The sequence below is a fragment of the Lacerta agilis genome, chromosome Z (genome assembly GCF_009819535.1).
Source record: "Lacerta agilis isolate rLacAgi1 chromosome Z, rLacAgi1.pri, whole genome shotgun sequence".
NCBI classification, from domain to species: Eukaryota; Metazoa; Chordata; class Lepidosauria; order Squamata; family Lacertidae; genus Lacerta; species Lacerta agilis.
The window spans coordinates 11,772,523-11,795,227 of record NC_046331.1 but is presented as its reverse complement, the minus strand read 5'-3'; the positions used below and the strand labels follow the sequence as shown (position 1 = coordinate 11,795,227).

The window sequence follows — 22,705 nt, the reverse complement described above, 5'->3', positions numbered from 1 at the left end:
TATTTTCTGTCTTGTTTTGCTGTGTGTGCATTTTCAAAATAACCCATCCCAAAGCTCCTATTTCCATCACTGATTGTTTGGCTGAAGCCAGTCTCTGCAAACATTGCACAAGCCTTCCTCCGCCCTTCAGCTCCTTTGGCAGAGCCCCCAGCTGCAGCAGAAAAATACCCTTTCCCCTAAAATGCCCCACCTCACTTGTTTAAACTCTCTGCCGTTTGTTGATTCTGCTCCATAACACGAAAAGGCCAAAAGGAAGCCCAGAGTTTCTCACTTGCTCCGAGGTGTACATTGTAGATCCTGCTGGTATCATCATGACCCTAAATACCTGGGTGCTATTTTTTGCAGTGTTCCCCATGGGAGTTTGCTGGCTGTCAACAACCCAACGGGTAAGTTTGACCTCTAGAAAAACAGGGCTGCAAGGGAAAGTGTTCGTTTCCTCCTGCAAAAGAAAAAACTTGATAGAGTTGACACAGCTCTTTAAATGAGACTGTGGGGTAGTTCAGTGGTAAACCTCCATTAATTTGCCCTCCTCCTCAGCTTTGAGCCTGACCCCTGCTTCCGCATCTCTATGAATGACACCATCTAGTCAGCAGTTTTTGTGTGGCTAGTTTCACGCATGGAAAGAAGCACTCAGTCAGATAACAGGTTGAAAAAATATATAAGCCCACACCATTGCGGTGGGCGACGGGGGAATGTTTTGCAGTAGTGTTGTCTCTGAACAAGACATTTAGAATGCTAGGGGTGCCTTTTGGGGTAAGGCCTCCCGACACTTGGCTCCTTTTAGAGCTGGGCTATTTTTTTTATTTTTTTTTTGTTAAGGGTCCTGGCTATTTAGTTTCTATGCCAACACGGTACTTGTATTTGACCTCTTTAGTTACACAAAGGCCTGTTCACAAAGGTAGCCAACTAAGGAGACAACTGTCAGATAATATAGGGACATTCCAGACCAGTCCCTATCCACTTGGCAACTATGGGTTCCCTAGTCCTGCTTTAAAATCATGATCAATCACACACAAACTAGTCACCTCTTAAGCAACACACACACACACACACACACCACTATCATTCCAAATATATGACTACACTTTCTTGCTTTTAAAAATGGTCCTCAAATACACCCAACTTGGGAGGGTGGGTAGGGATTGGGACCCTCCATATTGCAGTTTCGTCAGGCAGGCTGTCAGCTGAGTAAGTCCCCTCTGGTTTACCCCTCATCGTCCCCAGGTTCCCTGTCTGCATTGGAGCAGTTGCTCTATCATCCCACCCCTCTTCTTCAGAGGACATCCCATCAAGCCCAGAGTCAGGTCCACACATTGATAGTTTCTGACTCTCTCCCTGCCCTCTCGCCCCTTGCAGACGTTTCTGGATTATTTGGAAACTCATGACATTTCCTCATATTTTGGCACCAATTCAGTATTTGAAGGTAAGAAGTTAACAAGTACCCTGCCTTTGCATTAGCAAGCCCAGTCTGGGTTCAAATAGGTCATCTGCTCTGCAATTGCATGGGGGAAGCCTTCTATTGGCTACCAACTTTGTAACCTGGGATTGGAGGGAGAAGGGGATGCTGTGTGTGTGTGTGATTATGATTATTAAAATTTGTATACCACCCTATGCACATGGGTCTCAGGGCAGTTCACAGGATAAAATCACAACAAAATACACAATCAAAATGAAACAAAAACAACCAAATAGCACCCCCCTCACACACACACACACACACACACACACACACACACACACACACATTTTAAAAGAGCATTTGGATGTCAATCAGCCAAAGACCTGGTTAAAGAATCACTGCACCTGTTTGAATTATTCATCAATACTTCTATCTATTGTTTTTATTAACACCAGGTATTTCCACTCCCAATTTCCACAGTGCCAGAGTTCAAAGTGGTGTACCTGACTTGCTCCTGTGAAGAGGGCCATGCTGGACCGACATCTTGCAAAGCCCAACTTTGCTCATTCAGAGCCTCAGGGGAAGTCTTTGCCGTCAAATTCCCAGAGGACCAAGCCCTCTTTCCCACTTCCTTCGTGAGCAACCGAAGGCTGAGCTCATCCAACAGTTTGCTGCACCGTTTCTGGGGCAACTGTTTTGCTGGGGGACAGGTTCTCAGTCCTCCAGGTGCAGAAGGCCGAATGACATATTGTGAAGGGCAGCTGGTGAGTTTAGTCTCAGCATGTTTTAGGAAGCAAAGATCCTCCATGAGGCAGGCAAATATCACATTTCTGCAAGTATCTAAATACATCAGCTTGGGCTCCAAGATTGGCAGGGGAGGCCCTGTTGGTGATGTTACCTTTGGGGGTTACCAAGTTGGTGCTGACCTGGAACAGGGCCTTCTCAGTGGTGGTTCTCCATTTGTGAAATGTATCTGGCTGATAGATACTGTTTCTGGCAACTTTGAAATTATTATCTTTGAGGATATGTAATTGTTTATATATATTTTACAATTTTTTTAAACGTTGTTAATTGAGAGGTATTATTTTTGGGGGTGGTGGGGTGGGTTTTTGGTTTGCCAACCTGGGCTTCTTTGACAGCAAGGGAAGAATATAATTTTAATTTAATAATCATAATCATATCACATAGTTAAACTATGGAACTTGTTATGTATTGAAGTTCTCACCCTAGGCCACTAGGGGTGTTGTGTATATAGTTTCACTCTGTCCACCGTGACTGCAGTTCTCACTCAGGTCCACATGCAAATAAAGGATTGAGGGTGCCGTTCAAAGATTGGGTAGCTAGAGAGAGTTGTTACTGTTGCATGTTACTGAGTACTATATAAGCAGGCTGGCTCAGCCCTTCAGTTCAGTTCTGTTCCAGCCTGAGAATAAAGAGAGCTGCTTGGAGAATCACTGTGTCGTCTGCTATGTCCAGCCACTACTTAATAGAACTCATTCCCAGAGTAGACAGTGGTGGTTACCAATTTGGATGGTTTAAAAGAGGACTGGAGAAACTCATGGAGGATAAGGCTTTTAGTGGCTACTAGCCATGATGGCTAGGTTCTGCCTCCACAGTTGAGGCAACAATGCTTCTGAATACCAGTTGCTAGAGTGTTTTTGTGCTCAGGCCTGCTTGTGGGTTTCCTGCAGGCCACTGTGAGAGGTGGATGCTGGACTAGAGGGGCCTTTGGCCTGATCCAGGAGATTCTTCTTTCTTTTGTTTTTACCTCCCCCCAGCAAGGATTTGTCATTGTCCACGGGGCTATGATTCACATTAGGCCAGGTAGAAGACAAGACCAAGGGCTGCTGATGGGCCCACTCCTTCCCAAACCTCACGTCATCTTCAGGACTCAACAGAATGACAAAACAACACAGACAGGTAGGCATTTTTTCTCAGAATCTTGTCAAGAACCAGGGGGTCTGGTCTGCGTGTCAGTCTGTGTTGTTCAGGGTAGGAATGGGGAAGAAATTCAGGACAGTAAAGGTGAACCTACCTGTCCCCTGAAACAATATGCAAATCAAAATGCAGACATCCCCTGAAATTTGCAATGCAGGTCTCCAGCCAAGTAATACTTTTAAAAACACATATAGTATGCATGAAATACTTATGTTGGTGATAATGACATCCATAAATCTGAAGACAGCCCTGTTTAGGGAAACTTTTAATATTTGATGAATTATTGTACAGTGGTGCCCCGCTAGACGAATGCCTCGCAAGACGAAAAACTCGCTAAACGAAGGCATTCGTCTAGTGGAAGGCTGCCCCGCAAGACGAAAAAGTCTATGGGGCTGCCTCGCAAGACGAAAATTTTTCGTCTTTTTTTTTCGTCTAGCGAAAGCGCGGCTGTCATTGCCGCTTCGCTAGATGAAAAACCCGCTAGACGAAAATTTTCGCAGAACGAATTATTTTCGTCTAGCGGGGCACCACTGTATTTTAATATTTTGTTGGAAGCTGCCCAGAGTAGCTGGGGAAACCCAGCCAGATGGGAAGTGTATAAATAATGAATTATTATTATTATTAAATTGATTATATCAGAGAAAACTGTGTAAACAATGTGTATATTAGGAGAACAAAGGAAGCAGCCTCATATCGACTCTGAGCACTGGTCTAAATAGCTCAGTACTACAGGTATTTACTGGCTGGGATTCAGTCTGTGTGCTATTGCAGGGCGGAAGTTCCCATCCCGATACCGCAGAGGGTCTGAAGGGGATGTGAAACACTTGGAGCTTTTGGTTGTGGTGGGCCCAGATGTCTTTCACTTCCACAAAGAAGATACCGAGAGGTACATCCTCACCAACGTGAACATTGTGAGTTGCTCTCTGGCTGTATGCAGGTGTTGTTGTTTTTCTCTCTCTCTCCCTTCTTCTCCTGATCCTGTGGCAGTTTGTATCTTTTATGTGATGTTACACTAATTTTATTTTTTTAAGGTCCTGCTGGATCAGGCGAAAAGCCTATCTGAGAGCAGGATTCTCACATCCCAAGGGCCAGCCTGATGCCCTAACAAGAAGTTTGCAAGCAGGGCATGAGCACACTAGTAGCTAGAGCACAAAAAGTAGGTGTGAAGCAACGATATCTATACATCAGTAACATCTAGCAAACTCTGCCAACATCCTGATGGCGCTGGAGGTTTGCTTCCTCCCCTCCACCCCCAATAAAACCCCTGCTTCATCAGACCAAACATTTATTTTAGCACCCTGTTTCACTTCCATGGTGGCCAGCCAGACACCTTTATGCCCTGCTCATGGGCTTCCAAAAAGCCAAGCCTCCTCCTTTGCTCTTCCTCCTTTCCCCCCAGCAACTGGAATCCAGAGATAGTCTGCCCCTGGATCTGGAGGTTCCATTCAGTTAAGTGTTTCTGAGACTGTTTCAGCTCTCACATTTATTGCAACAGAGAATGCAAAAAATCAGTGTTTAAAAGGTGGCCCTTTCCTCCCAAAGCTTCACAGAACAAGTTCGCTTGTGTTCTGCACTGTAATTCATCTACAGCTGTTGATATGAAGCTCATAGCTTCGTCTTAAACCAGGGACTTGTAGCCCTCCATGTAAAGTTAGATTAAAACTCCTTCCATCTATGACCGTTGGCTATGCTGGCTGGGGCTGATGGGAGCTGTAGTCCTACAACATCTAAGATATCCACATGTTCCCCACCCTTGCCTTAACCTTTCTTTCTTTCTTTTTCTCGACAGGGAGCAGAGCTTCTTCGAGATGCATCACTGGGAGCGCAGTTCAGGGTTCACCTAGTCCAAATGATTGTCCTCACTGAACCTGAGGTATAAATAAATAAATAAATAAAGACCGTGTTGGCTCTAGGCATGGGCAATGTATCGATTCATCACCCGAAAACGGTGCATCACAGTGACAAATTCACGATTTTAGGCAAGGCAATACGCTGTGAATGCCAGCAGGTGTCACCAGTGTTTCATGCATGGCTTCCTCAGTCCTCAGCTCTCCTCAGAGAGCCATGCAAGGCCACCTGAGGCCCACTCTCTCCCTCCTTCCCTCCCCTGCCCAGCCATCCCTTAAGACAGAGGTGGCCAACTCCCAAGAGACTGTGATCTACTCGCAGAGTTAAAAACTGGCAGTGATCTACCCCCTTTTGGGGGGTTCAGGTCAAAGTTGTTGAGCTTCTTTTTATGGGCTGCAGGGCTAAAATGTTTAGGTTTTTTTTAGGGGAGCCAAAGTTCTTGGGCTTCTTTGGGGGGAGCCAGTGATCTACCACAGACATCCAGTGATCTACCAGTAGATCACGCTCTACCTGTTGGACGTGCCTGCCTTAAGATACTGGAGTGCTTCTGGGGGCAGCAGACCTCTTGAGCGCTGCACTGGCTCACTCACTCACCTGCCAGCACCATCCCTCCTCCGGCCAAACAAGTGGGCTGCCTCCTCCCTTCTGCCTCACACTTGGTGCTGGGAAGCGGAAGCATGGCCATGCCCTTTGAGCCCCTGAGGAAGGAGCACACAGGGAGCAGCGGCAAGAGCAGTGCTAGCTCCTCTTCCTCGCCTCCAGGCCCAGGCCTTCATGGTGGTTTGGTGGTAGCGGCGGTGTCCATTTCCCCTCAAGTGGCTGCCCGCAAGATGGAGGTTGTGGGACTGGTTGTAGCGCTGGCACCATGAGGTGCAGCATGAAGCAGTGAGGCCCATGGGGTAGACTAGAAGGGAGCCGGAGCGTCTGCTTGGGGGCAGTGAGAGGCGCTGAGGCGAGGCGATACTGTTGGTATATGCTGTCCCATCAGTGCAGATGGGAGCTACAATGTGGTCAGGGCCGGTGCGTCCATTAAGGCAAACTAGGCAATTTCCTAGGGTGCCAAAATGGAGGGGGCGCTGGGCAGGCTTGGGCGGGGGGCGGGGCGGGCTAGCAGCAGCTTCTCTGCTGTAGCGGAGAGGTGCTGCTTGCCCCTACACCACCCCCGGCTCCCGCTAAAGCAGGCTTTGGCAGGGGGGCGGGGGACGCCAGAAGGTGGTCTTGCCTAGGGCGCAAAAAACCCTAGCACCGGCCCTGAATGTGGTACAAAGGAGGAATGGCTGTGGAGGGCTGGCTGGCTACTGTAGGCCTACTGAGATAGTTCAAACCGCTTTGAAGTCCTCCTTCCTTTTCATTTTCAGACATCATTATATATCACTATATCACGATGTTTGGATGGTGGTACATCACAGGGTTGAAAAGCAGATCTCAGCCAGCCCTAGGTTTTAGTTGGCCCTGGCATATGACACCCTCCGTAGGGGCCTCTCGCACAGTGAGTCCGTCTCCTCAATGCATCAGGTTCTAGGGGCTTTTGTCTGTAGAGCACCCTACTGGGAACCTTTTGGTCTGAGTCCAGGGCATATCTGTCAACTTTTCCCTTTTCTTGCGAGGAATCCTATTCGGAATAAGGGAATTTCCCTTAAAAAAGGGAAAAGTTGACAGCTATGGTCCAGGGCCTGGCCTAATAAGCTCATATGGATCTGTGTGCACTCAGATCCAGAACCCTCCTCAGGCAGGAACAAACTAGCACTTAGATTAAAATATTAAAGCGAGCCGTGGGCCAAGCTGGGATCAATAACTCATGAATGGTAAATGAAATGAATCCAACTCATGAATGATGCCCCTAATTAGGTGATTGTTGGCCATTGGGATGGGTAGGGGGAGGCCAGGAGCACAAACAGTAGGTGGAGCCCCAGTCCATGGCAAGCAGAGCCATAGCCATTGAGAACCAGAGACAACTAATTCTCATTTGTGCCCATCCTCCTCCCTGCTGAGTTTTGCAAGGGCACCCCTGAGACTAAAGTGGCCTCAGTGAACACCCTCTCTCTAGGAAGGCATTGACATCTCTACCAACATCACTTCCTCAATCATCAGCATTTGCACATGGGCTGGGAAAGTCAACCCTGAGAATGATTCGGATCCTCACCATGCAGATCTAGTTCTGTACGTGACCAGGTAAATTAAGCTCTCCTTTCTTTGAGTGATGTGTAATGGGAGGTGGATCATAGGCCCAGTGTGTTCCAAGTTTTGCTTGCCTGAACCTCTCCCGTGAGCACATGGTCCCTACATGGATGGTGTGGGAGCACCCAGTGTTGGAACTTAGCAGTTCAGTAGGTCTTGCAGTGCCCATGGAACTGCAAAGCAGCTCTCGATAGCCTTGTCCAGGGACAGGGAAATCTGTGGCCATCCAGATGTTGCTGAACACTAAGTCTCATCAGCCCCAGCTAGTGGAAAGGGGATAATGGGAACTGTAGTACAACAGCATGGGGAGAGCCACTGGTTTCCTATCTCTCCATCTGCCTGGGCTCCTCTAGACAACAATCACCCTGATCTGCTTGCACAAAACTTACACGGAGGTTAGACAATGCCTGTCTTTATTGAACATCCATCTTGATTTGCTTGCAGGAAGTTTTTATGTCTTTCCATTAGTCATTTCTTAATGCTGCACTTTTCAATGCATTTCCCCACCACTTTCCTAACTTCAAAAAAGTCAAACTTTGTTTAAAAGTAGATTTGTTGTGCTAGGGCAACAGAGTTCTTTAATCCCACTTTAATTGTGCACACCTAAATTTTCCAGTATGCACTTGCACTCCCACAAAATACCGGTACATTCTGGAGGAGCTCCCCACCCCCCAATTGTTCTAGTGTTCTTCCTCTTTACCTGTTTTGCTTTAGATTTGACCTGGAATTGCCTGATGGAAACAAGCAAGTGCGTGGTGTCACTCAGCTGGGTGGGGCCTGTTCCAGTTCTTGGAGCTGCGTCATCACCGAGGACACCGGATTTGGTCTGGGAGTTACCATTGCCCACGAGATCGGTCACAGGTCAGTGGGCAAGGAATTAATCTTATCATTCTTATTTACTGAATTTGTATACAACCCTTCATCCGAAGATCACAGGGCAGTTCACAACATTAAAAATACCAAATGAAAACACAAAATGCCTGATCAAAAACAAATCAATAACCCCCCTCTCACAAATGCATTTAAAAGGCCTGGCTTTAGAGAAATGTTTTTGCCTGGCGCCTAAAGATATGTAATGTAGGCTGGAAGGGTAAGGGAAGATCCACAGCATACATTTAAAGTGCATCCAAAACACATTTAAAACACATGACTTTGCTCAAAGAATCCTGGGAGCTGTAGTTTGCTGAGGGTGCTGGGAAATGTAGCTCTGCAAGGAATAAAACTGCTTTGTGGTTTGTATACAGCTTCTTAATATTTTTTCTATGTGACTTCTGGGTGCTTTTATTGCACTTTTCTAATTTGAAACCATGCATTACAATTCAAACAGCAAAGAATGAACACTTTATTTTAATATATGGTGTGAATACAGCCCAGAGTGCGTGATCTGTCTTCAACCTGGAAAAACTGGGGGTTGGGGGGGGGAGTTACAAGTATCTGTCTGTACCCACATACATATCCAGCACTCAAATGTATTCATACACACATTACAGAAAGGTTTGGGATCTTTTGCTGGAGTTATAACGTGTGTCCATTTACTAATATGTGTTTTACCCTTAAACCTATGCCCATAGAAGTTCTTGCACAAAGGAATAAAGCTTGGTTTATTACATGAAACAAAAGTAACAGAATATATAAATGCTACTCCAGACAGCAAAATTACTATTCAAGCTGGCAGCAAATTCTATCAAACGTCCACACCTTGATCTGAAGAGTGAAAGATTCCCCAACTGTTTTAAAAAAAACCTAGAAAAGTGAGAATGACAATTTTGTTATTAGAACTAACACTGAAAGTAAAGCAGAGAGCAAGGGGGGGGGAGAGTACGCCCAATCTTAAAGCAAAGCAAGCATGGGAGCGCTGAGTAAGTTCCTTGCTGTTGGAGCTATGAGCGGTACCTAACTTGAAAATCTAGGGGATTTAAAATTCACCCAATGTCCTCCAGTGGGGGGGGGGGGCACACTTGAGATGAACAATTCCTAGATTTCCAAAGTTATTGTGCTATTGGTTTTATTTCAGTTTCTTGCCTGCTTCCCACTCTCTGTGTTTTGCTTAAAACGAAAGGTTGAAAGAATATGTTCCAAGTGAGCAACTTACTAAACCTGGTCATCCTTTTTTTCCTACCTGCTGCCTTAAAATGATCTCACCATTAACTTGATGCCATTCATTCAGGTGTTGAACAGACTTTAGTGGCAACTTGATTCACACGTGCTGACCTTTACGAGATGTGAGGAGCTCAGGATGTCTTCCTGACTGGCTTTCAGAATATGTTTGCAATAAGGCTGGTACCAGGGTGGGTCAAGCAAGGTTCATGCCATGATTTGCAGTAATAAACCACAGAATTTAAGTTCAGATTCTGTCTCTCTCTCTTTTACACACACACACACACACACACACACACACACACACACACCCCTATTCACACTTCCTTCCTTCCATTCCTTCCCTTTTTATTTTCATTGCAGCTTTGGGATCCAGCATGATGGAGAAGGGAACCGATGTGCAGGCGATGGGCACATCATGGGCTCTGAAGGTGGCCACAACAGTGTGGATTTGACCTGGTCTGCCTGTAGCAGAGAGCAGTTCTTAGCCTTTGTCAGGTAAAAGGGTTATGTCTTTTGCACACAGTTATTGGGAACAAAACACCAGGCAAGAGAAGCCACATACACTATTTATAGATCATTTTAACAATGGGATTCTTGGATCACATCAGTCTGTATACAGGGAGACCACCAGTAGTGCTGTGGTCTAAACCACTGAGCCTCTTGGGCTTGCCGATTAGAAGGTTGGCGGTTTGAATCTGCATGACGGGTGAGCTCCCGTTGCTTTGTCCCAGCTTCTGCCAACTTGGCAGTTCAAAAGCATACCAGTGCAAGTAGATAAATAGGTACCACTGTGGCAGGAAGGTAAATGGCGTTTCTATGTGCTCCGGCACTTGTCATGGTGTCCTGTTATGGCAGATGTGGTTTAGTCATGCTGGCCACATGATCTGGAAAGCTGTCTGTGGACAAACACTGGTTTCCTTGGCCTGAAGTGAGATGAGCGCCGCAACCCCATAGTCGCCATTGACTGGACTTAACTGCCCAGGGGCCCTTTACCTATAGGCATGGAGAAGTTATTTCAGGATCTGTTCTCCACAGGGTGTAGGGAAATAAAACTGGGTAAATATCTCCTGCTATAAGGGAATCTTCCTTTTCCACCCTCTTATTATTATGATTATTAATATAATCTTATTAATTCATCAATAGCAAAGCTCCAGGGCAAGTTAATGATCCTGACCGGACGGATACTGGATTCAGCAAGGGATACCCACATGACCTGAAGATGCTGCTGTGCAATGCCAGGTCAATGTTGAATAAAACCACTGCCATCCACGACTTGATTGTGGATGGTGGACTTGACCTGGCATGTGTAACAGAGACTTGGTTGGATGAAGCGGATGGGCCTGTCCTTGCCGCTGCTTGTCCACCAGGTTTCTCTTACGCACAGCAACCCAGGCCATCTGGGCGGGGAGGGGGGGTTGCAGTGATTTTTAGGAAGTCATTAGTTTGCACCAGGCGTCCTATTGGGAAGACCCAGTTCTCTGAGTGCATGTTCTGGAAGTTGGGCAATAGGGGCAGTACAGGATTCCTTTTGGTGTACCGACCTCCCCGCTGCACCAAGGATTCCCTGCCCGAGCTGCTTCAGGTCGTGGCGGATGTTCTCCTGGAGTCACCTAGTTTGGTCGTCCTAGGGGATTTTAACATCCATGCCGACACGACCTTACAAGGGGCCGCTCGGGACTTCGTGGAAAGCATGGCCTCCATGGGGCTGTCCCTGAATAAGTCTGGTCCAACTCATAGCCGAGGACATGCCTTAGACCTGGTATTCACCTCTATGGATGTTGGTGATCTGACATTAAAAAAAGTGAAACTAAAGAAGTGCCATGGTCAGATCACTTCCTGGTGCAACTGGACTTCTCCGCAACCCTTCCCCTCTGCAGGGAGGTGGGACCAATTCGGATGGTCCGCCCCCGCCACTTAATGGATCCAAATGGTTTCCAGAGAGTGGTAGGGGATACTTTATCCCATGTTGATGGCCTTTCAGCCGATTCCCTGGTGGCCCGCTGGAATGTGGAGCTAACCAGGGCTATTGACTGTTTGGCTCCGAAGCGCCCTCTCCGGTTGCATGGAGCCCGGACAGCCCCGTGGTTTTCCCCGGAGCTGAGGGCGATGAAACAATCGTTGAGACGGCTAGAGCGCCGGTGGCAGAAAACCCATTCTGAATCCGACCGAACACAGGTTAGAGCTCAACGTCGAGCCTACCAAGTGGCGATAGCGACGGCGAAGAAGACTTTCTTCACTGCCTCTATTGCATCTGCGGAAAATAGCAGCAGGAGACTCTTTCAGGTGGTTCGGAATCTATCGGAGCCACCTTCGTCATCGGGGCCTGGTAGGGACCCCAAGATCTCCTGCAATGCGTTTGCAAAGTTTTTTGCAGATAAAATCGCTCAGATTCGGAAAGAGATAGACTCCACCGTGGGAGCAGGGCCAGGGCGGGAGAGTGCCAGAGTCCTGTCTAGTCCAGTTGCGTGGGATCAATTTCAGTCTGTTACCTCCGAGGATGTGGACAGGCTGCTTGGACGAGTGAAACCAACCACCTGTCTCCTTGATCCTTGCCCATCCTGGCTTATAAAAGCTAGCCGGGAGGGGCTGGGCGATGGGCTGCGCGGGGTGGTGAATGCTTCCCTCTGTGAGGGAGCCTTCCCAGCCCCGCTGAAAGAGGCGGTCATTAAACCGCTTCTTAAAAAAACATCTTTAGACCCGGCCAATATGGCCAACTATCGCCCAGTCTCAAATCTACCATTCTTGGGCAAGGTGATTGAGAGGGTGGTTGCTGAACAACTCCAGGCACGCCTGGAAGAAGCGGACCATTTGGATCCCTTCCAATCGGGATTCAGGCCTCACCATGGGACTGAAACCGCCTTGGTCGCGCTGGTCGATGATCTCCGGCGGGCTAGGGACAAAGGTGAGAGCTGTTTCCTAGTTCTGCTGGATCTCTCAGCGGCCTTTGACACCATCGACCATAACATCCTTCTAGACCGGCTAGAGGGGTTGGGAGCTGGAGGCACTGTTATACAGTGGTTCCGCTCCTTCCTCCTGGGCCGTGTTCAGAAAGTGGTGGTGGGGGATGAGTGTTCAGACCCCTGGGCTCTCACTTGTGGGGTGCCTCAGGGTTCTGTCCTCTCCCCCATGCTTTTTAATATCTATATGAAGCCTCTGGGAGAGATCATCAGGGGGTTTGGGCTGGGTGTTCATCAGTATGCGGATGATACCCAGCTCTACCTCTCTTTCAAATCAGAACCAGTGAAGGCCGTGAAGGTCCTGTGTGAGTGCCTGGAGGCGGTTGGAGGATGGATGGCGGCTAACAGATTGAGGTTGAATCCTGACAAGACAGAAGTACTGTTCTTGGGGGACAGGAGGAGGGCAGGTGTGGAGGATTCCCTGGTCCTGAATGGGGTAACTGTGCCCCTGAAGGACCAGGTGCGCAGCCTGGGAGTCATTTTGGACTCACAGCTGTCCATGGAAGCGCAGGTTAATTCTGTATCCAGGGCAGCTGTCTACCAGCTCCACCTGGTACGCAGGCTGAGACCCTACCTGCCCGCGGACTGTCTCACCAAAGTGGTGCATGCTCTGGTTATCTCCCGCTTGGACTACTGCAATGCGCTCTATGTGGGGCTGCCTTTGAAGGTGACCCGGAAACTGCAATTAATCCAAAATGCGGCAGCTAGACTGGTGACTGGGAGTGGCCGTCGAGACCACATAACACCGGTCCTGAGAGATCTGCATTGGCTCCCAGTACGTTTCCGAGCACAATTCAAAGTGTTGGTGCTGACCTTTAAAGCCCTAAACGGCCTCGGTCCTGTATACCTGAAGGAGCGTCTCCACCCCCATCATTCAGCCCGGACACTGAGATCCAGCGCCGAGGGCCTTCTGTCTGTTCCCTCACTGCGAGAAGCAAAACTACAGGGAACCAGGCAGAGGGCCTTCTCGGTAGTGGCGCCCGCCCTGTGGAACGCCCTCCCATCACAGGTCAGGGAAATAAACAACTACCTGACATTCAGAAAAAACCTGAAGGCAGCCCTTTTTAGGGAAGTTTTTAATGTTTGATATTGTTGTATTTGGTTTCTGTTGGAAGCCGCCCAGAGTGGCTGGGGAAATCCAGCCAGATGGGCGGGGTACAAATAATAAATATTATTATTATTATTATTATTATTCAAATAGAAGTCAGTGGAAACCACTGAGAGCTGAGTCAGCCTTCACCTTCATAGCCCCACTTCCTTCATCTGCAAATGCTAAACTGCAGTCCCTGAGAGCTCAGCCAGCTCCTATCTGAATAGCCCATCCCACTTCATCTGCATATTATAAACTGCCTCACCAGGGTGACTTTGCTCAGCCCCACAGAACTCAATGACAGCCAGTGAGAGCTGAGGCAGGACTTATCTGCATAGCCCCATCACCTTCATCTGAGAGCTGAGACATCTCCTAGCTACATGACCCTGCCCAGAGTGGCGGACTGAGGTGGTTGAAACCCCCAAAGGCAATATCCCAGTTTGATTTCAGCAAGATTCATGCAAATTGGTGCAGATGCTGGCACCGCTGGTAGCAGGGTGGGCAGAGAAGCAGGTACAGCAGCAACAAGGCAACACTTTCCATTCTGCTTCAAGCGGCAAAATGGGCCACACCACTCCTGACTCCACCTCACCTCTTCCATCTGCATAGCCCTGCCCTAGCATCTGGACTATGATGGAACCCATTGGTTGTTTTTTTTTAAGAGATCACTGGTGGGCTATGCATTTAATAACAGTTGGCACTTGGCACTCCTTGAAGCTAATCCACAAGCAGTTTTTCTGTCTTGGTTTTTCCCCAGTACAGGCCAAGCAAGCTGCACAAATGACTTGCCAGACCTCAAGGACAATATCCCAGGAGGGAAGCCAGGCCTTTATTATGGGGTGGATGAGCAGTGCAAAACGGCCTTTGGGGGCGGAGCTACAGCTTGCACTTTCTCCAGGCATGACATTGTATGTATTATATTTATCTGCTGGGTCATGCTGATATTGCATGCAAATAATAATAACCATAGCATTTCCAATTCAGCTATGTATTATCTCACCTTGAGATGAGATAAAAATGTATCTTTAGTTCAAGGTGTCATACATTCCACTCCTCCTATTGCCCCCCCCCCAATATTTTATCCTTGCAACAGTTCTGTGGTGTAGGACAGGCTGAGAGATGGTAAGTGGCCCAGGATCAGCCAGTGAGCTTTGTGGCTGAGAAGGGGTTTCGAACCCTGGTCTTCCAGATCCTAATCTGACACACCTCCACACTGGCTCTTAGATTCACATAGTATTTTAGCATGTTCAAAGCATGTCATGTATGTTATCTTTGTCATATTGGACAACACCCTAGTAAGGTAGGCCAGAGTTATGGCAGGGTGCTGAGGCTGTGGGAGTGGTTTCCCTTATACTCCCCACTCCCATGTTTTCCCTATGTCAAATAAATAATAACCAATAAAGCAGCAGGGCACCTATCACCATGCCCCCCTTCTCCTATTTCTAGGACATGTGCAAAGTTCTTTCTTGCCACACTAATCCAGCCGACCAATCCAGCTGCACTCGGATCCTCATTCCCCTCCTGGATGGTACTGAATGTGGAATCAACAAGGTAAATGGGTCTTCTGATATGAAACAGCAGTAGAACGGGGATGAGGACATTGTGGCCCTCTAGTGGTCTAGCACCCTGAATGTCGGCCAGGCTGCCTTGAACTGATGGGAGTCCCATCAGTCTAAGGAACCTGTAGTCCTCCAGATGTTGTGGCCATGGGTGATGGGAATTGAGAGTTCAGCTACATGCATTTTGCTTAGCTTCTCTGTGGCCCTTCTGGATTCACACCTCCATAGCCTTAGTTGTGTTGCTGTTCTGGTGCTTGATGGCCGTGCTGTTCTCAATTCCAGTGGTGCTCCAAAGGCCACTGTAGATCTTTGGAAGAACTGGTTCCTATTGCAGCGGTCCATGGGAAGTGGTCTACCTGGACTGCCTTTACTGACTGCTCCCGGAGCTGTGGTGGGGGAGTCGTGGCCAGGCGGCGACAGTGCAACAACCCCAGGTGAGTAAGTCCTCGTTAGAGCAGCATTTTTGGGGGACTGTGATCAAAGAGAGCCGTAGAGCCTGGGAGAGAGTTGGATGCAGGTGGACTGACGATGTTGGAGCAAAGCTCCATTTGCCCCAATGGGACAGCTTCTGCGGCACTTAATTGAAACGAGATGTGTAAATGTCTGCTTAGCAGTGCAGTGCATATTCATAGGCCCTTCCATGACTCCTGGGCAAGGCTGTTTGATGGCCAGGTGTGTCCCGGGTCCGTGCTGACCAGCATCTTGTCTATGCTCAGAGAGCAGCTTCGCTTCAGAAACTGAGATCTGATGGGTCACACACCATGCATTTAAAGCATATTTCACTCACCCAATGCAAAGAATCCTGGGGACTGTAGGTCCCCCCCCCCAGCACCCTTAAGAAACTACAGTTCCCAGGATTGGGGTCAGGACTTGCTTTAAATATACTGAGTGGGTGTGATTAAGATCCTCTCTCCTCCTGCCACACATACAAAGGTGTCATTTCCTTCCAGACCTGCTTTTGGTGGACATCAGTGTGAGGGAGAAGACTTGCAAGCAGAGATATGTAATGAACAGGTAGGCAGGCAGCTTCTGTCCTCTGTTTAGAAAGCCCTGGCACCTTTTCCTTTTGTAAATAGCAAGCCACTCTTCATGTGGATAGGCTCTGTGTTGTCTTCCATGATTCCTTACATATGGAATGTACCAGTTATACCAGTTTCTGGAAAATCACAGGAGGGGAGAGTGCTGTTGCACTTAGATTCCACTAACGTGCTTCCCATAGGCATCTGGTTGGCCACTGTGGAGAACAGGATGCTGGACTAAATAAGCAACTGGCCTGATCCAGTGGGCTCTTCTTACATTGGTGAGGAGTCTAGTTCAGCATCCACAGACGTGGACCTCTAATTCCTAGCTTTGTGTCAAGTTTCTAGTCCTCAAGCTGTAGAGAAAATCTCAGGCGCATAGAAAGCTGCCTGATACCAAGTCAGACCATTGGTCCAGCTGACACATTATTGTCCATACACTGTTCGGTAGCAACTCTCCAGGGTTTCAGGCAAAAGCCTTTCCCAGCTCTACATGACTGTCCACCCCTGAGCTATACAGTTCTTCCCAATGGAGCATGTATGGAGGTTGCAATGAGAAAGAACAAGCTCCAGCTAGTTATGGATGGTCTTAGGGTGGAACAAAGCTACATAAGGGAATTGCATAGATGTGGTCCCTTGCAGAAGAGTATTAGCAACTATAATTAGAATATGCGTGCATGTGCTTAAATTGAGGGAAGAGTTGGTGGACACAGGAAGGGTTAAGTACCCCCACGTTTCCACCTGCCAATCCATCTCTAAAAGCACTGCCTCTCCTTTGATGCTATCTCCACAAATTCAGGTTTGGGACATGATATTTATCCCTTAAAAGCCCCTGCTTGGAATTAAGCTCCATTTAAATCAGTAGGACTTGCCTCCAACTCACCAATGTGGTTATGAGAGTGGGCCATTTACTTGTTCCCCCCAAAAGCAAAGGGCAGCCCAGCTGTTATGGCGGTAAGAAATGGCATGTTTGATCTCAGCCATTTGGTCTGTCTCCTCTTCCATAGCCCTGCCCAAGGACAACCCAGGTGGGTTTCATGGATGAACAATGTGCTTTGACGGATTTGAAACCACTTTACCTCAGCCTTGAGTTTCCATCCTTCTATAAGTGGGTGTCGGCTGTTGGCTACACCAAAGGTAATCCAAATTTGGGAGTTTTATGAAAATGGAGTGGGGAAGGGAGTTCTAACATTTTCTCAAAAACTATTTAAATTCATTGTTGTACTAAAACTCTTAGGTACTTTCTACCTATCACAGGAGACACCATGTGCAAGCACATGTGTAGGGCATCTGGGAAGAATTTCATGGTGAGCCGAGGGGACCGATTCATAGATGGAACAAGGTGTGAGCTGAGCACCCCTGCAGAAGAGACAGTGGTTGGCCTTTGTGTGATGGGCAGCTGCAGGGTAAGGACAACAGCCATGCAGAGGTGTGCCAGAGAACAACTGGCACTTCATTAAGGCAGGCAGGCCCTTTAATAAATAAATCGTGTGCCTTTTTCTGTCTTGTACCCATTCTTACTTTGTCTCCTCAGTGACTCATCCCAGTGAAGCTTTCCCTATACAGTAATGTATCTCCAGGACAGGAAAAGCCTTGATTGTGCATTTATGTAATTATTATGATTCATTTGACATTAGTTGCTCCCTGCATAAAAATATGCTTTCAAAAGATTAAGAGCTGAAGGCATAACATAAAATCAGAAAACAATGCTTTGTTATTAAACATAAGAATTTAAGAATAGCCCTGCTGGATTGTGCCAGTGGCTCATCCGGTCAGGCATCCTGTTCTTTCAGATGCCCCAGTGGGAATCCCATAAGGAGGAATTGAGAAATAGCCCGTTAAAAGAAACAACCTGTTAAACACACTCAGTTTAGTTTTCTTGGCTGCTGTTAAATGCACAGGAGCAAGGCTGACCATTAGGTCCAGTCGCGGACGACTCTGGGGTTGCGGTGCTCATCTCGCTTTACTGGCCGAGGGAGCCAGCGTACAGCTTCCAGGTCATGTGGCCAGCATGACTAAGCTGCTTCTGGCGAACCAGAGCAGCACATGGAAACGCCGTTTACCTTCCCACCAGAGCAGTACCTATTTATCTACTTGCACTTTGACGTGCTTTTGAACTGCAACTCCCCCAATAAGTAAAAATATATTTTAAAAAACAGGCAGGCAACTCCCCCACAATAGACAACACTCCCCAAAGTCCAAACAACTCATGGGGGGGCAGAAATTAAGGGGTGGTGGACTGAGGGCCCTATGGTGTCCATGAGCACCATGCTGGGGACCTTAATCATATCCTATCACTGCATTAGGCCAGTTGTGGCTCCATCATTCCCTGGGCGCAATTGAAGCAGCTTTCTTTTTTGCCCAGATGTTTGGTTGTGACGGTAGGATGGATTCTGTGAAGAGGAAGGATATGTGCCGAGTATGTGGTGGAGACAACAGTACCTGTTTTCGTGTGAAGGACTCTTACGCGGAAGGAAAATCCAGAGGTATAGTGCCGCTCCTTCTCTTTTTCTTTTCTAATTGTTAACATTTTTATTATTCTTTTCCTCCAAGAATGGAGCACACCTTTTTCTTCACTACATTCAGAACAAGCCTGGAAAGTAAGTTTAGCCGAAATATAGTGAGTGGCTCCTGGTAGTGATGGGGAAGAAATCGGGTTCTCTCAAAACAACTTGCAAACTAAATTTTGCTTTGATCTAAGTTTAGTTCAGTGATTAAAAGTGAAAAAAAATTATTTTTTGCATTGGGACGCTGAAATCTTTTGGCATAGCTTTGGCATAGCTTAGAGTGTCACGTGGCTGGGGCTGTAAAAAGCCAGCAGCTTCCATTCTGAGCTGTTCTTATCCCAACCAGCACTGTTTCCTTGCCCCTGCAGTTCGGTTTCCACCAGATAATATATCATGTGCCTGCTTTCTGCTATTTCATGTAAGTTAAATAATAATTTCCACATAGCCGCCCAGAGTGGCTGGGGAAACTCAGCCAGATGAGCGGGGTATAAATAATAAATTATTATATTATTATCATATCACATGTACAGGTAAGTTACAAATTTAACGCAATGAACGACATAATAATTTCCTCATCATTCATTTAAATACAAAGGAAGCACAATTTAAACTGAGGGCACATGAGAGGAAGTAATCAATTACATATCCTTTGCAGACTGAAAACACCACCAATTACCAATCGGTATTTGCTGGATTGATTTACATTCCAAGCAAGCCAAGCAAACAAGCACCAGCAATTTCTGCTTCTATTTTTCAATGGAATTTTACACTTTGCCTGGTTGTGCCTCAGTCCCACACGTTTTTAGCTGCAGACATCTTCTCCTGCCTCTCGTTTTTCCTTTCTTGGATCTTCTTTGGTATAAATGTGCCCCATTTCCCCTTTCTCTTTTGTCCCCCTTCCAGAGTATGTTACGTTTTTGAGGCTCCCTCCTAACACCACCATGGTCCATGTGGTCAACCGGAACCCACTGTTCACGCATTTGGGTGAGTTTAGTAATGCAGCTTTAAAAAAAAACACACACACACAAACAAACAAAACACAAACAAACTGAAATCCTTTAAACATATAAGACAAAGCTGCAGATAGTAAAGCTGCTTTAAGATTGCCACAACCAACCTTGATAATTTCTAATGCAAACCCATACGAGATTGCCTCGAGAATGCAAACATTTTGCAGGGGGAAATCAGTCACAAACCAGAAATATACATTTGCATAATGAAAGTGGATTAAAGTGCTCTGTCGCTCTAGCACAACAAATTCATTTCTTAAAAGAAAAACATGACTTTTTGTGGTAATGAAAGTGACGGGGAAATGCATTAAAAAGTGGAATAAATGAATAAACACCACACAAGAAAATCAGGATGAATGCTCTCATTTGATGTATAACCTCCCCGCAGACAATTCTGAACAACAGCTCATTTAATAGGGTATGTTGTCTGGCCTCTGCATAAACTTTGCCCAAGCAAATCAGGATGAATGCTCAACAAACACATCATTTTGTGGGAACCACAATATTCCAATGTAGCAAACACCCCCCCCCCCCCAGTTTCCTTTAACTAAAAGCCAATCCAAAAACAAATGTCTTGGGAGTGTGACTACTAAGCCATGCTTTCACAAAGCTCAATTTTTAATATGCTTATATTCACAGCAAAAGCTGTACCAGTTAGATGTGGTCTTGGCAAACATCGCCCGAAACTGGTTTTGAAACTGGTCATAGTGGTGACAATTTCAGTTTTAGGGTAGGCAATATACCATGAAGGCCAGCAGGTGTCGCCAGCGTTTCACGCATGGGCTTTCTCAGTCCTCAGCTCTCCTTAGACTGGGGAGGGAGGGAGGGAGGGAGGCCCACACCCTCCCTCCCTACACAGGTCAGCTGCCCCCTAAGATACAGAAGTGGGGCTGGTGGTGGTAGCCGTGCCTGCGGCTATCTCTTGTGAACTGTGATCACTCGTTCGCCTGCCATTGCCATCGCTTCTCCAGCCAAGCTAGCAAGCTGCCGCCTCCCTTCTGCCTCACGCTGGGTGCTGGGAAGCGGAGGCACAGCCATGTCCTTTGAGTCCCTGTGTGGGGAGCACATGGAGAGCAGCGCTGGCTCCTCTTCCTCACCTCTGGGCCTTCATGGTGGTTTGGCGGTGGCACCCGTTTCCCCACAAGCTGCTGCCCGCAAGATGGAGGTAGCGGGGCTTGCTGGGGCGCCGGCAATGTCAGGTGCTCTGTGAGGTGTGACAAGAGGAGGACATAGACATACAAGTAACACGGTACAGCCCAATAGAGAGGTGTGACAAGACCCACAGGGTAAGCTAGGAGGGAGCTGGTGCACCTGCTATGGGGCGGTGAGAGGCGCTGTCGGTATATGCTGTCCCATCGGCGCAGCAAAGGAGGAATGACTACGGAGGGCTGGCTGGCTACTGTACTGAGCCTGTTCAATCTGCTTTGAAGTCCTCCTTCCTCCTCATTTTCAGACATCATCATATATTACTCTACTGTGTTCTGCTGGTGATACATTGCAATGTTGAAAAGCGGGCATCTCCCATCCCTTGTGGTGACACATTTCTGTTGCCTTCTTCTAGGTGTGAAGGTCCAAGGGCAGTATGTAGTGGCAGGGAAAGGCAGAATCTCTTTCAACACCACGTACCCCTCGGCCCTGGAAGACAACCGGATAGAATACAAGGTCTTTCTCACAGTGGAGAACCTGCCGAGTTTGGAGGAGATTCATGTGAATGGGCCAACGCAGGAGGACATAGACATACAGGTAACACGGTAAAGCCCAATAGAGAGGGCTGGCAGGCCATTTGGCCTGTGGGCCTGAGTTTTCCCACTTTGCTTAAACCCATTGAAATCAGCCAAGCCATTGGGTTGATCTCTGGATGCCATTCAAACCCTGGTTCCTTTTCCCTTCTAGGTTTATAGAAAATATGGGAAGGAGTATGGGGCTGCCACTAGCCCAGACATTGTCTTCAGCTACTTCAGACCAAGTGAGAAAGAGGTACATGCATGGGTACCCCAGCTTGGCCCTTGCTCCGTGAGCTGTGGGGAAGGTAAGGCACATTGTTTTCTGGCTCCACGCTCAATTCATTGGGACATTTCTGTGATGAAGTTATTTGAGCAGAGGTGGGATTGCTCTCCAGAATGCTGACTTAATAAAGGTGCAGTGGGGCAAGTGGAACACTGTCTCACCAATCTCTGCCTACCTTCTTACTTAAATATTGTCCACAGGCCCAGCCTGTCAGCCTCCTCCTTAGTTGCAATTGTTGCCCTTGTAGAACTCAGTAGGGAGGAGAACAGGATATTGTCATTAGCTATGGCTCCACCCCCTCTTGGTCTTCTTGCACACCCCACCACTCCCAATTGACACCACTGGATGTTATAGCCCCAGGTTTCCTGCAAGTAATAAGGATGATTGAGGATTTCATTTGGTCCACATTTCTAAGTGGACTAACCTGATCCACCCTAAAGGTAAAGGTAAAGGGACCCCTGACCGTTAGGTCCAGTCACGGACTCTGGGGTTGCGGTGCTCATCTCGCTTTACTGCCAAAGGGAGCCAGCGTACAGCTTCCAGGTCATGTGGCAAGCATGACTAAGCTGCTTCTGGCGAACCAGAGCAGCACATGGAAACCCCGTTTACCTTCCCACCAGAGCAGTACCTATTTATCTACTTGCATTTTGACGTGCTTTTGAACTGCTAGGTTGGCAGGAGCAGGGACCGAGCAACGGGAGCTCACCCCGTTGCGGGGATTTGAACCGCTGACCTTTTTATCGGCAAGCCCTAGGCTCTGTGGTTTAACCCACAGCGCCTAAAAGGCATTAACTTTCCAGTTTTGCCACTCTCAAATTCCTTGAGTCCAAAAAAAAAAAGTGGCAATATGTGTGCTTGGGGTTGAGATGTGCACAAAAATGAGCTTCTTTGGATTAAATGTGTACAATGATACATACTTCATGTGGCAGAGTATGTACTGAAAAGCAATTAGTTGTATCCAGCTAAGTTCTACTTAGAGAAGATCCATAGAAAATAACTAACCTGTTAGTTGTGGCCATCAGTTTTAATATTGTCTGTCTTGTCACCCATAGCTGTTCTGTCCAATCAGCACTGACTCCCCTCTTTCCTTCCG

General features: G+C 47.5%; 1 protein-coding gene across 5 annotated transcripts in view; it reads left to right on the top strand.

The window, feature by feature from the left end:
• Positions 1-213: 213 nt before the first annotated feature.
• ADAMTS13 (ADAM metallopeptidase with thrombospondin type 1 motif 13) overlaps positions 214-22,705 on the top strand; it is a 37,041-nt gene continuing 14,549 nt past the window's right edge. For 2 of the 5 annotated variants that reach the window (XM_033137265.1, XM_033137266.1), the window contains exons 1-19: positions 214-386; positions 1,357-1,423; positions 1,880-2,163; positions 3,178-3,319; positions 4,109-4,248; positions 5,127-5,210; positions 7,233-7,357; positions 8,078-8,224; positions 9,824-9,958; positions 14,268-14,418; positions 14,957-15,061; positions 15,352-15,503; positions 16,020-16,083; positions 17,096-17,225; positions 17,346-17,494; positions 18,454-18,574; positions 19,499-19,579; positions 21,167-21,348; positions 21,499-21,634. In XM_033137265.1, coding sequence (XP_032993156.1) covers positions 312-386; positions 1,357-1,423; positions 1,880-2,163; positions 3,178-3,319; positions 4,109-4,248; positions 5,127-5,210; positions 7,233-7,357; positions 8,078-8,224; positions 9,824-9,958; positions 14,268-14,418; positions 14,957-15,061; positions 15,352-15,503; positions 16,020-16,083; positions 17,096-17,225; positions 17,346-17,494; positions 18,454-18,574; positions 19,499-19,579; positions 21,167-21,348; positions 21,499-21,634 — 2,470 coding nt within the window. In that variant the 5' untranslated portion in view covers positions 214-311. The remainder of the gene's footprint in view (positions 387-1,356; positions 1,424-1,879; positions 2,164-3,177; positions 3,320-4,108; positions 4,249-5,126; positions 5,211-7,232; positions 7,358-8,077; positions 8,225-9,823; positions 9,959-14,267; positions 14,419-14,956; positions 15,062-15,351; positions 15,504-16,019; positions 16,084-17,095; positions 17,226-17,345; positions 17,495-18,453; positions 18,575-19,498; positions 19,580-21,166; positions 21,349-21,498; positions 21,635-22,705) is intronic. The other 3 variants (XM_033137261.1, XM_033137262.1, XM_033137260.1) reach the window with 2 other exon arrangements.